This window comes from Lissotriton helveticus, chromosome 6 (assembly GCF_964261635.1).
Source record: "Lissotriton helveticus chromosome 6, aLisHel1.1, whole genome shotgun sequence".
Taxonomy (NCBI): domain Eukaryota; kingdom Metazoa; phylum Chordata; class Amphibia; order Caudata; family Salamandridae; genus Lissotriton; species Lissotriton helveticus.
Window position 1 is genome coordinate 1,099,143,761 of NC_136067.1, and position 13,930 is coordinate 1,099,157,690.

Below are 13,930 nucleotides of genomic sequence, written 5' to 3' on the forward strand. Positions count from 1 at the left end.
GGGAAAGTGTTGGATAGAAGAGAGGTAAAAAATCCTATTCCAACTCCAGTGAGTGCAACAGTAGGGAAAGTGGAGGATAGCATAGGGGTAAACATTACTATTCCAACTCCAGGGAATGCAACAGTTTGGGAAGTGTTGGATAGCAGAGAAAATAAATACTATTCACACTCAAACACTTAGAAAAAAATATATATATTAAAAGTTAAAAAGTAAAATGATAAACACCATGTAAAAATATATATATATGTATATAACATATAAAAAGAACATATATTATAATACGAATTACATATAACAAAAACCTCCAAATATTATATAAAATAAAATTATAACACAAATTTACAAAAAATATATTTTAAACTGGAAAATATTATTAAACAAACAAACGATTTAAAACACAAATGTATTTATTTTATTTCCTAGACTCTAAAACCACACCAATAACCACATTTTTAATTGCAATTTATTTACATAATTAACATAAATAATGATGAATAACTAATATTACTAATAAAAAAACTAATAAATATCAATTTACTACACACACACTTTAACACTATAATATCCAAAGCACACACCTAAATTAAACTATAAAATAATAAAAAACAATTAAAACTTATGTTCAAATCAAAAACTATTACTATTAACAACGAATAATTAAATAATTAGAATATATTTAAAACCCACCCTTTATCCCTTTAAAAGTAAAAACAACGCGATTTACTTCAAAGTCTTTACTCCTATAGACACCACAACCCACACCTAAAATTAATTACACTATTACCATAATTGATTACCAATTAATGTATTAAATTAATTAACAACCAATTAATAATCTATTAATTAAAAAAACAAAAAACTTCACACCCTTTATACCTATAAAACCCACAACACACCTAAAATTAATTACACAATTACAAAATGTATTACAAACAATTAATTAGAATTAATTAACAACAAATTAACTCATACATTTAGAAAAATGTACGTCCTACCCTATACACCTATAAACACAACACACGCCTACAATTAATTACAAAATTACCAAAATTAATAACCAATTAGTTAAATAAAATATATTTAACAACCAATGAATAATTCATACATTTTAAAAAATACTTCCCACCCTTTACACCTTCACACATCTAAAATGAATTACAAAATTACCATAATTAATTACCAATTAATTAATTATAATTAATTAACAACCAAATAATGATCAATTAATAACAAATGACATTACACATTTGACACTATCAATTAAACAAATATGAATAAATACAAATTGATCAATACATTTAATATAGTTAAATGACTTCCCATCATATTCCCTTATAAACCCACAACCCACTACAGAACTAAAAACGAAACATTTTTTTTTTAATAACTACTAAAAATGTAACACATATATTGAAAATGCAAAAAAACTTATACAAAAAACATACATCACATATATATAAAATATATAGTAATATACATAACAATAATAAAAACGATATTTTTAACAACTACATTTTTGAAAACGATATTAAACACTTCGATTTTTAAAATCAATATTGCTTACCTTAAGTTAATTTTCTTGCCCACAATATTCTTGCTGCAGATATTTCTGACCCACGATATTAACAACTCGATATTTGTGCAACTCTATACTTGGTAGTCAATATTCTGTTTCTGCACGATTATTACACACTTACCAATATTAATAATCAATTAAATATTTCAGAATAAACTTAAGAAGTAATTCTTAATTAACTTCCCTCCCTACACCTGACAAACCTAGCAACCAGCTACAACAATATAAATAATTACTATCAATTAAATAAAAATTATAATTCACTTCAAATTGCAAACCATATTTCAAAATATTATTAACAATTATACAAACAATATCACATACAATTAATATATGAACTAAAACCCATCAAGATATCTAAAAAACTATATTTGTTACAACTATATTATTCAAACTGATATAAACAACAATATCCTTGAAAACATTATTACTTACCTGCAAAATTGATATTCTTGACAACTATATTTCTGCATCACAATATTTTTGTATCACAGTATTTTTTTCCGATATTTCTGCAGCTCGATATTTAAAACGCAATATTTTGTAAAAAATACCATTTGTATGAACCAGTGGCTAAAGTTGTTTCCCTAGTTCAGTGGGTTTATTTTGGTTGCCAAGACTATGGTCTATTTGAGGAACGGAGATTGTATATGTTAAAGATTACTATTTTGGGTGGGACCTGGACTTCTTCCAGAGTTGTGTGTCTGCTAAACAATAAAACCTTGTCCCCCGTGTCCTCTGATTCTAGCACTTCGGTCATAGCAATGTTACCAAACAAACAGATTTATCCATTATCCAATAGTACATATGATCCAATCAATTTGTGATGAATGCGGGTTTCATTTTCCAGGGAATGAAGGATCAGCGATGCAATCAGCACTCATCTTTGATTGCAGCTCGGGATGTTCACCTGTACCAATGGGCAAGCCCATATCAATGGTAAATATATAGATTGCAAGGGGAATCCCAAAGACATACCTAATGATATCCCTGCTTTTCCATGCACCATCACACTTTCTGCTCTGTAAGCAGTAAGTTCTGAGATACAATGTTATAAGAAAGGAGGTTTGCACTCACTGGGTACTTCAGAGGATATGGCAATAATAAACTTCAGTTGGGCAAGGAAACATCCAGAGGCCCAGAAGCACCTTAGGACAGTCAGGCAAAGTGTCTGCAGTGATGGAACTTCATCAACCAAGGGTCATGGAGGACGAGATTCTGAAAAATAAAGAAGGTAAAGAAACAAAAGACATGGGGAACTACAAACTTGGGGAAAGGAACACAACTAGAAACGTGGAGAGTGCATAATGGGATGATGAACTAAGTACGAGCGGAAGCCATATGACAGAATTGAGGTTACTAGGGACCATCGTCCTAGTTTTTAGCCTTTTTAATAGTAACCAGGAGATGCTTTCCTCCCTCTACTGTCCATAAACTGGAACTATCCATTATTGGCCCTCTGTGTTTACATGTCGGCCAGCTACAAGACCCAGTCATCAATATCCTCCAGTCCTTCCTTTTCGTTTGTGTATATTTCAAACAGAATCTTGCACATATGTTTTTTCCTGTATATCCTGTGACGAAAACCTAACAGTACCTTACCCAGAGATTAGTCTCTTCCCCTGTTCTTTGTTGGGCTTAAAAGGATGTGTTGTGTGAAATGCTTTGACCAATGTTTGGGCATTTACAAAAGCCTCTGATTCCCATGACCTCTCTGAAGCATCAGGCTCCTCCCAAGCTCCAAGATAATTGGAGGCTGATTTGGTGTATTCTGAACTCCAATATCACGCCGACCTTATGCTCTTGTGACCCATCTACAAGAACCAGTGACAAGGCCTTAAATGATAATGGTAAAGCAACCTTGACTCAGGATACATACACTACATGGTGGATCTTCCAGCTATTAGGTAATGTCAAGCAGAAGGTGGAAGGCCTACTCACTGTTTGATCTGGAAAGGGCCCATAAACTGGGGTGAAAACTTGAGAAGACACCTTGGAATGTAAAGGTATTTTACATAGAGACATAAATGATATCCCAATCTTGTAATTAGGGGCGTATCTGTTATGACAACCAAAAAATCTCCTGTAGCCAACTTTCCAATAGCTGATCTGTGATTCTGATGAAGATGGCTAAGTAATGCTGTGAAAGAGGGTACTTCAGTATTAGATAGGGAGGAAGGTCGTAACCATGGGCGGAACCCAGAAGTGCAAAAAAGGGATTAATCCAAAGCGCTGTGTAGAGAATTGGTATAAGCCAGTTCTGCTAAGGGAGCTGGAGCTCATAAAAGCCAATACTCTCGAGGTTCTATTATAAAAGCATCACAGTAGCATCACATGAAATCTGACCTCAACTACATCACATGAGATGACCTTGTGGAAGTGGATAACTATTAACTACAGTGTAATATTAAAACTACGAACCACATAATCTCACAGATAACAAGCACTCAGGCCAGTATTGAAATGAACCAGTATTTTTCCATTCGGGATGCATCATCCCAAATGCAAAAATACTGGTCACAACAGGGCAGATTCTGCAAATCTGCCCCTTTGCGACCGGTATTTTAAATGGTGGATGTGTGCCCTTAGACTCCAATCACGATTGCTAGGTACCTATTTGGTACTCGCAAATTGTGCATGCAATTCCCATTCATTCCTATGAAGGCCCATAGGAATGAATGGGAAGCAATTCCTTAATTGCAATTCGCAATTTGCGAGTTGCAATTAAGGAATGTGTAGGAATCACACTTTTTTTTGCGATTCCTATATACATAAGCAATTGCGATTTCTTAAAAATCACAATTTAGGAATCGTAATTACAACGTTTGATGCATGTGGCCCTAAGAGTAGAACAGAAGCAGATCAGCCAATGGAATTTGTACATTTCAAAATCTAGTTAGAGGGAATGAAGGGAGACAGATTCAGTGGCAGCATGGTGAAATTAAACTTGGCTTCAACAAGTATGGAGCATTTCTGAAGCTATAAGGCTGGAGTTCCTATTTTAAACACTATGCTTTGTATGGAAGTTGCTAAGGGTTTGGCTATATCTGGAATTCAAAGCTTCCTAATATGGCTCAAGTCCTGGTGAGTGTCCAGCAGTTATCTACATGAGTAACCGAGGAAGGGAGATGCTTGGGCACTAAGGGTGCCACAAACAACTCTGCTTAGCAATAGTTATAGTTGTAGTCATGATATTAAAGCGTTTGATTTGTTTCTTCCGTGGGAGCCAGTGGCATGTGAGGATGACTAGTGGAGACCACAAGAAGTAGTTGGCCCTAAATGAAGAGGACAACGGCCCTCAAAGCACTATAGAAAACTGTACATTGGGCATGGGCCCTAGTAAATCTAATGGCCTGTCCACCCCTGCCGTTGACCATGGATCATTACATCCCATCTTTGCTACGATAGGTGGACCTCCATCACATAGGCATATCTAAATTAATTATGTCTTTCCATTCTTGAGATTAACAAAAATCTTGGCAGCCTTGTACACTCTTCGGTGCCAAATCAGTTTGGTACCCATAAAATTAAATGCCTTCTTCAATCTGCAGTATTATTACAAAAGGGAAGCAACCTAGGCAGGGATCATGGCATCAGAGAGACCATCTATTGCCGATGTCCACCGTGAACTTCTCCGGAACCCCTAAACCTTATTAAACATAAACAAAAGGTGACAGAGTATGTCTGACTGTGAAGGTAGAATTATTTATTTGTTTGCTAGCTCCACATTATGTTTTAACAGAATCCGATATAAAGTACATTGGACATCTTTCCGAGGACATGCATTTGTTCTGGTGACCATCTTCGTAGAAGCTTTGCTCACGCCTTTCTTCTTTCCTCCAACAGGTTGTTGCCTCTGTCTTCACAAGCATTGACCATGAACCTTCCAAGCCAAACACAGCAGTTTGTGATGAAACCCAAATACTATTCCAACACACAGAATGTACTTCCTGGAGGAGAGCAATCATCAGAGGGTTTACTGCCCCTGAGGTCTGGGCATGATCATGTTCTACAACCTTTTCAATGTAAGTGTTGCAGTTGTCTTTGTATAATAGTTACTTTTATAAAGTAGTTCAGTTCTGGAAGAGTAGCACACTACTCCATAAGAATACATTAGGTGTAAGAATGTGTGTCAGTCATGTTGCCTGAACGAGTAGTGTCTTGGTGACATGCATGAGGACCAAAGTTGCACTCTCATCGTGTTTTGTTGCTATGCCTGTGTAGTAATCTGAGCCAAAAAAGAAGATAGTGGTAGACTGCTTATGCAAAAGCAACATCACTGTACCCCTTAACTGCAAAGTGTGGCAAATTTATCCACACATGGATACAGCCGCGGTCCGTGCAGGTAACAGCAGTGGGGCCGGGTAAGGGGGCATTTCGAGGGATGATGCCATGGGAAAATCAATTATTTATTTAATTTTACCTCTGCATCATACCTCGAAATCCCCCTTACCGGACCCCAACGCCCCACCGTTGTTAACTACACGGACCGTGGCTGCAAGGATAGCTTTTTAGCTAAGAATAGAATTTGTCATTCTGCCATTTGTTGTTTTGCTTTTAACATTGTAGGTATTAATTAAAAAATTCCCAGCATGCAAGTCACTATTGACTAAAAAGCCGGGAAAGGCTGAAGGTGTCAAAAGCGTCATGGCACCACATGACAAGTGCACAACCACAGTTGCGGGCAAACTGTTGACATACAAGATAAATGTTGTGTATTGCTTGCTTGTCCCTTCCCTGTCAAAATGCATAAACATATATCTATAAAACTGGACGCCAAATGTCCTCACCGTTTTCTCAGTCTTGAAATGATGTAACGCTCACACCTCTGCTAATGCTAATGCCTCTGGTGTGAGTGCTGAGGACGGATCTTGGCAGAAACGGATGTGATGTGTTGCAATCCAAGCACAGTGTTGCACTGCGCGTGCTCCCTTGTTGAGAAGAAATCCTGTCTCGAGCTTTCTGGTGTGCCAGACAAGCTGACAGAGAGAGCAATCATTTCCACCTCATCTTTCACTTAGCCTGTCATGTTTTTCCATTGAAATTATATTGGAAGCCTAAATCCGCAGGGCGGCAACGACAGATGTACACAGTGGAATTTATTTTGCTGTTGTGTGTTTTTGAAGCTCCAAGGTATTTATTCTTAGCTTGTATACTGAGTTTGGTGACCTTTGTCTCCAATAAAATTGATAAAGTATGTACACTGTAGCCGGAGAGAGGTTGAAACTAGCTAGAGTATATGTGTAGCTGTAGAGGCAGCTCCAATGATTAATTGAAAAAGGTACTAAAAGGAAATAATAGTATTACGGTTTGCTAGTTTATAACTATACACATAATTATTAAATATGTCGTGTAGTGATTGCTTAAGATGATGCTTAGCATCAGTGCCACTGCCTAATTTTGTTTTAAAAACGTGCAGAATCTATAGTCGGAGCTGCCAAATATTGGAATTCCTACTAACAAGCAATCAATCTAGTCTTCATTCATAATTCCTTTTTTTTCCACCACCCACCACTTCCTTTCTTTTTTTATCTCATTCTTCAAGATGTTTTTTAATCCGTGATTTCTCCATGTGTCACTGTTTTCCTGGGTTTATCTCCATCCGTTTTTCTTGCCTCTCTGCGGTTTTCACTGTTGTTCTGGGTCAAAGCCAAATGATGGAAACAAAGTCCTGCTTCCCGAACATAAGTGCCAGTGCCAACCTCCTGCAACCCATGGTACACATTAATCACTCCTCAGCAGTTTCCCCCAGAGGGCTTTAAAATTGAAATAAACTAACTTTCCAGACTGCCCTGGTCTTATGAGCTGTAAAAGTAATGATCCAGGAGGATGTACAACCCACCTGACCTGCACGCGACACTCATTTCAGCCTAAATGGCTGAAGAAAACACTAGGACAAAAGTACTCACATTCTTGAAGTGTATTAGCAATGTATATCCATTTCAACTACAATTCCCTAAAGTTTTATTTCGCTGTATTTTCTTTTTCCTGACTTCATGTTTTTCAGCATCAACACAATTGGAGCTGCAGAGGGAAAGAAAGCCAGGCCGCCCCCCACTCAACACACTAATAAACAACAAAGGCCTGACTAGATTTACACGCGTAGTAACAAAACCTCGACACTAGAGGGGTTGCCCATATTTTTCAAACTCCCTCATAAGAGCGATTCCTATCGCTAATCAAAGTTTTTCGAGAGTCTCACGATAGAACACACACTTTCCTTTTTCGGGAGAGAAAGTAACCGATGATGAAAAGTGGGTGTGCTAGTGAGTACCAACCAGCAACCCCCTTGGTGTTGCGACCGTGAGGTGCTTTCTCTCCTTTCTCACACTTTTTTTATGTTTGGGTGAGATTGGTCCAATGATGGTATTCTGACATATTTTTAATTGGAAATTGACACGCTGTGGCACTTTGATTAGCGATAGGAATCGCTCTTATGAGGGAGTTTGAAAAATATAAATAACCCCTCTAGTGTCAAGTTTGTGGTACTAGGTGTGTAAATCTAGTCAGGCCTTTGTTGTTTATTATTTCCATGTTTTTTAGAGCAATGCTACCAATCCGTAAGGGGTCTGGTCTGTAGTGGAATAAAAGATAACCATCTCCCGAAATGAAGAATCATAAAATAGCTAAATTTTGCTTGTCAGCGAAGCTCTTGTCTGCTGACCCATTGTTAAGTACAGTCTCAGGAAATTCTGCTGATAATGGATCGGACCCTGATGCTCCACTAAGAAATGAGTAATTACTGCAGGAATTGGTAAGTCTGGGTCCAATTCTGCCTTGCTGCCTCTTTTCACCCAGACTTTCACCCAGGGATTTTAGCTGCTATGATTTTGGTTCTTTTCAGATGCCAAAAGCTCTGGGTGAAAGCAAAGAGATTTGTAGTGTTCCCACGGATCTTATAATTTGGCCCGCATCACCTGCTACGGCCCCATCGGAATTAAGAGGTAAGTGAATATGAATGGAATCATCCCTAGCCAAGAAGAATATTTGGTGCAACTTCTGCATCTTGAAGCCTGGTTGGTATTCGCCCTTCATGTTGTTTCCACTATTACCCTGGAAACTAGAGTTGCTATGCAGCCACTAAATGCATTTAACAATTGCAGAGCTCGAATTGAAGCCTGTTGGGTCTGTGGGCGGAATTTACAGGAAAGATTTTGTCTCACATATTTTCAGGCTGATGGCCACGTCCCCCTGCTTCAGATAGTTGTTAATGGTGTTGGGCCGGCAGGGGCCCATTTTTGTTTCATTTAATGTTTTGTTAATTTTTTTTAAATACAGAAGTAGCTGAGCTTGTCATGAGCATGGGAGGGGTTAAAAGCGATTCCACTGAACCAACTGCTCCGTAAATGGATGTGAATGACTCCACACCATGGACCCGCCTCCTCTCGTGGTAGTGCATCCCCCCGGCAGGGCTGGCCGTATTAATGAATGCAAAGTTCACCCAAAAGCAAAGACCCACTCTCAGACAGGTCTTTAATATGGCCGGCAGATGACATTGATATACCCACTATAGGGTTTGCGATTTTACCCAAAAGGGTTCATAGTATTCCGGAGGGTATTCCGGAGGGTGTTGTAATTTAGCACTTCTTCCTTGAGGAATTCTTGGTTATTATCATGGTATGCTGTGATTCCCAAAGGTGTCACAGAACGCAGCTCAGCAGCTAAAAATGTTGTGTTGCCTTTTGTGGCAGGGAGAAAGCAGCAGAGTGCCATATTCATATCGATATGGCTCTCTCCTAGCCTTTCCCTAGTCCGGCGCTCATTTCAGCAGCTGTGTGCCAGGCACATACCTTAGTGCTAGGGTGTGTGTCTGAGCCTACTATAGGTATTGTACTGGAAGGGTAACCTTCCTGTACAAAATACTATGGCTAGACAAGTTTTAACCTTTTCTTGATTTGCATGTTTGCTGTACAGTGCAGCACACATGCAAAGCCTGATTAGCAAGGAGAAATGAAAACATTTCTCCTTTTAACCCCTGCTTTTCAGCAGCGTTAAGTTTTGGCACTAAACCCTGTCTACTAATGTTAGTAGGTAAGGTTTAGTGTAAAAGTTCATGGGTGGTTGCATGGGAACACCAATGCACCACCCATGTAACGCCCCCTTGATGCAAAGTAATACAAAGCAGTGTTTTTAGGGTTAGGGTGTGTATGGGTTTTTGGGTGGCAAGGGTATTTTTAAGGTTTAGGATGAGTATGGGTTTTTGAGCCACAAGGGTCATTTTAGGGTTTTTGGTGAGTATGGGTTTTTGGGTGGCAAGGGTATTTTTAGGGTTTAGTGTGGGTATGGGTTGTTGGGTGGTAAGATTTCTTTTAGGGTTCAGGGTGTGTATAGGTTTTTGGGTGGCAAAGGTAATTTTAGGGTTGAGGGTGGGTATGGGTTTATGGTGGGTGGGTGTATTTGGGTGACATGGGTATTTTTATGGTTTAGGGTAGGTATGAGTTTTTGGGTGGCAAGGGTAATTTTGGGATTTAGAGTGCGTATGGGTTTTTGGAGTGCATGGGTAATTTTCAGGTTCAGAGTGGTTATGGGTTTATGGGAGGCAAGGGTAATTTTAGGGTGAGTATGGTTTTTTAGGCGGTAAAGATAATTTTATGGGTAAGGGTGGTTATGGGTTTTTGGGTGGCAGGGATATTTTTAGGGTTTATGGTGGGTGTGGGTTTTTGGTTGGCAAGGGTAATTTTAGGGATTACTGTGGGTATGGGTTTTGGGTGACAAGAGTATTTTAGGTTTTAGGGTGGGTATGGGATTTTGGGTGGTAATGGTAATTTAAGGGTTAAAGGATTGTGGGTTAATAGGATGGTATATATAAAATAACAAAAATATAATTAATAATAAACATATATATATATATATATATATATATATATATATATATATATATATATATATATATATATATATATATATATAAATGTGTGTGTGTTAATAAAATATAGACATCAAGTTAAACTTACCTTTTCATTTTCTACCACACATGTGCCTTTACAATGCATGTATTTACAACGGAAATGTAAGTATTTCATAAGTTAGTATAAATTTGTTACACATAAATCTATATGTATAAATATATCAATATATATATGTTATTAAATACGTTTATACTTACCTGTAAAATACTTAACTTTTTCATTGAAAAGGCATTTATGGTAAAGGCATATTTGTGGTAAAAAATGTAGTCGCTAAGACATTTGTGTAATGGCGCTGCCTTGGTTCCAGCTTCGTTGTAAAGGCATCCATGAAAAATACTGTTGTTGTTCTGTCATATATCTCAAATTTCTCGTTCCATGCACACCTCTTTCTCTGATAATTACTTATAATATTTTGGATATAGTGTCAGTGCCAACCCTATCTGAATCAGTGTGGGGAAAATAGCTGAGTTATTAATCGAAAAGATTGTCACCATCCCATCTCATCTCAGTGTTGAACATTTCCTTGTGGTCATCTGTATATCGTCTGTACCTATTTGATCAAGAAAGATATATTCCCCTTTTAAAGTTTACAAAAAATTGTGGCTGCTTGTGAGCCTGAATATTAAATGCTTTAATCGCTGTGCATTCAGTCTTCCATAATTCCTTCTCCAATGTAGGTTTACATTTCATCTTAGAGAGGTAGGTATACATGTAATGCTCCCTTAGGCAGTCACAAAAACAGCTATCTCTATCATAGATCACAGTGTAGATCTGCATGGTCGACACATTTGGCAAAGGAACAAAAAGTGTCTCAGCATTGCCATCTGTACAGTTCTGCATCTAAAATCTAGGGTAAACCACAAGAAAATGCCCTTGAAGCCTGCCAGTGACTCCCTATCCACTTGAGTGTTTGCTAGGTAAGGATTATGGACTCTTCTTTAGAGGAAACCTCCCCACAACCCAAAATGTGGAGTTAAGAATAGAATATCTACCCTTAGCTTGCTATGGTCATGATGTATTTGGAGATCGTTAGTTTGTCGGTGATATTGTGACATCAACTACTTAGAGGGCTTTTTGCATCCATGGGTGATGTACTGGTCCACTATCCTTTGGAGTTGTGCTGGTCCCGTCTATGGTCTTTGATATCATCACTCAGAGCATACTGCTGGATCAGCTAATGGTGGTAACGAATGTCATTGTTTGGAAGCATTCTTGTCCAAAGCCTGCACAATCTCCTAAGCCATTTGTTTGTTATGCATTCTGTAATTCCATAGAAAATGTTGCTTGTGCCCTGAATGGTACATTGTAAGACCATGACCTCTCCTTCCTTCTGCTTCTGTGAAGGTTCAGTCCGGTCTATCTCTTGAACTTGAAAAAGAGTATGTGTAATGGCAGGTTGGCTCTCAATGGCTAGCCAGAAGCTATCTTTCTCCTTTGTCCAAAACAACTGTCTAAGCCCCAAGCCTTGACCCCTTTCTTACCTTGCAGACTGTTTTTAAACACTCTGTTTGTTTTCATAATCCAAGCATAAAGTCTTGGACAAAGCATTTTACCCAAAGCAGGATATTTACTTCTTTGGCATGTGCAGGTTCATTCTCCTCAATTATCCATTAAGATTTCACTTACAGGTAGTCTACAAAATAGAGAAAGAATTCAAGGACTAAATCCAGGCCAGCAACCCTGCAAACCAGCTTCCAGTGGCGGCTCCTCCACTAAGGCGGAGGAACATCGTCCCATTGAACAAAAGGAAAACTAAAATGATAATAACGTATCTTTATTATCATTTTTGCTTTCCCATTGTAGTCAGCGCCTTTTGGGGCGGGCGGGTGGGGCTGGCCAGAGCAGGGGGAGGAGTGGTTTGCACTCCCTAAGTGTGCAAGACTGCTTGGGTGCCCTTTTGAGTCAGTCAAACAGTCCTGCACACTTTACATCTTCCTCACCAGGCTGCATTACATAGTTTGTTGAGGAACATGCCCAGGCTCCCATCCCCGGTCTGAGCACCGAACCATGGCGCTCCGACCAATCACAATGCTTCATTGTAGTTTTGTTATTGCCTGAGAGCCCGGGTGCTTCCTGCTGCCTGTAATGACTGTAGGAAGAAGGAAGATGACGAGGACGGAGAAGAGGAGGCGGACGGCGGTTAAAGGTAAGTGTTTTTTTCTTTTTTGTCCAGCCCCACCCTGCCCCACTACCCGGGTCCAGTACCAGCAGCTACTCCCAGCTTCACCACCCTCAAATGAATTACATGTGGGTGGTAAGCTGAGCATGATTGTAGCCCTACAACAACTTGTTGTAGCAGTGTTTCTGTTGCTTGCATTTCAAGTGACGTGCACATCAAGTTTGCTCCAGCTTTCAGGCTACGGCTGATTTGCATATGGATGGTCTTCTCTACAATGGCACTAAAATGATAAAATATGATGAAACGAAATCGTATCTAGGTTTTTGCAACAGGCTACTCACTCATTTACTACTTCTGATGTCTCATTACACATAAACTTTAAAAGCAAAAACAAAACCTTCTTACTGGTGTATCATTCAGATTAAAACTCATTCGAAACAATGACTTGTGGTCAGCCTTTGGACTATGCAGAAACATATGCTTGATTCCAAAAATAGTTAATACCAGATGTAAACGTAACCTAAAAATTAACTTTACTGCCTTATTTCTGTTGCATTCCAATGTTTTTCAGCAGCACACAGTGTGTGAAGTGGGAAAGAAGGATTTTACCAAAACCTTTGCTGGCAAGAGAGGCACATAACCATACGGCCACACTTCCTTAGTGGTTTGTGGTTTAAAACCATACTCTGTGGAGTAGACGTTTTTAAGCATTTACTTATTTTTCTATGACACAATTTTCTATCACTCAACATAATGCAGTAAGAGAGGAGTCTATTAGAGCTTTCTGAAATATTTCTTAGTTAGCTTTGCAGTATTCCACAGAATTAAACATTAAGTAAAAACTCTAGACAAACACGTCATAGCCGAGTTACAAAGATTTTATTGTGATTAACTTTTTTTATTTAAACCTCTTTTTTAATTCTATCTTCTTGTATTCATGAAATAGTGTAACATACAATTGCTTTAACTAGTATCAACTACCTCCCTCCAAACATCCATTTTATGTACAGAATTAAACCATAAATAATAAGTAGATAATAAGAGGGAATAAAGAGAACAGTAGGTTTTGTAGAAAATGGCATTGTGAAAAATAAATGAAAGAGCAGCTGTCGGGAAGTAACGGATGTCTCTTGTCTGCCATGCATACTCATAAAAGCAGACTCAGCTCAAAATGCGGTTCCCGTCTATATGGAATACGAGGCTAGAAACATATTTTTAGGCTACAATAATAGAAGCGGTAACCCAGGACTAGCCTATAGTGTTGGTGCCAACATAAAAAAAAAAAAACTTACAGTAGTCAAATATGAAGTTCTAACTTGGATAGAA

At 38.3% G+C, this 13,930-nt stretch overlaps 1 protein-coding gene across 1 annotated transcript in view; it reads left to right on the forward strand.

The window, feature by feature from the left end:
• The window catches only part of LTBP1 (latent transforming growth factor beta binding protein 1), a 1,223,697-nt gene that overhangs the window by 483,322 nt on the left and 726,445 nt on the right, over positions 1-13,930 (forward strand). The window contains exon 4 of the mRNA XM_078648754.1: positions 5,423-5,601. Coding sequence (XP_078504880.1) covers positions 5,423-5,601 — 179 coding nt within the window. The remainder of the gene's footprint in view (positions 1-5,422; positions 5,602-13,930) is intronic.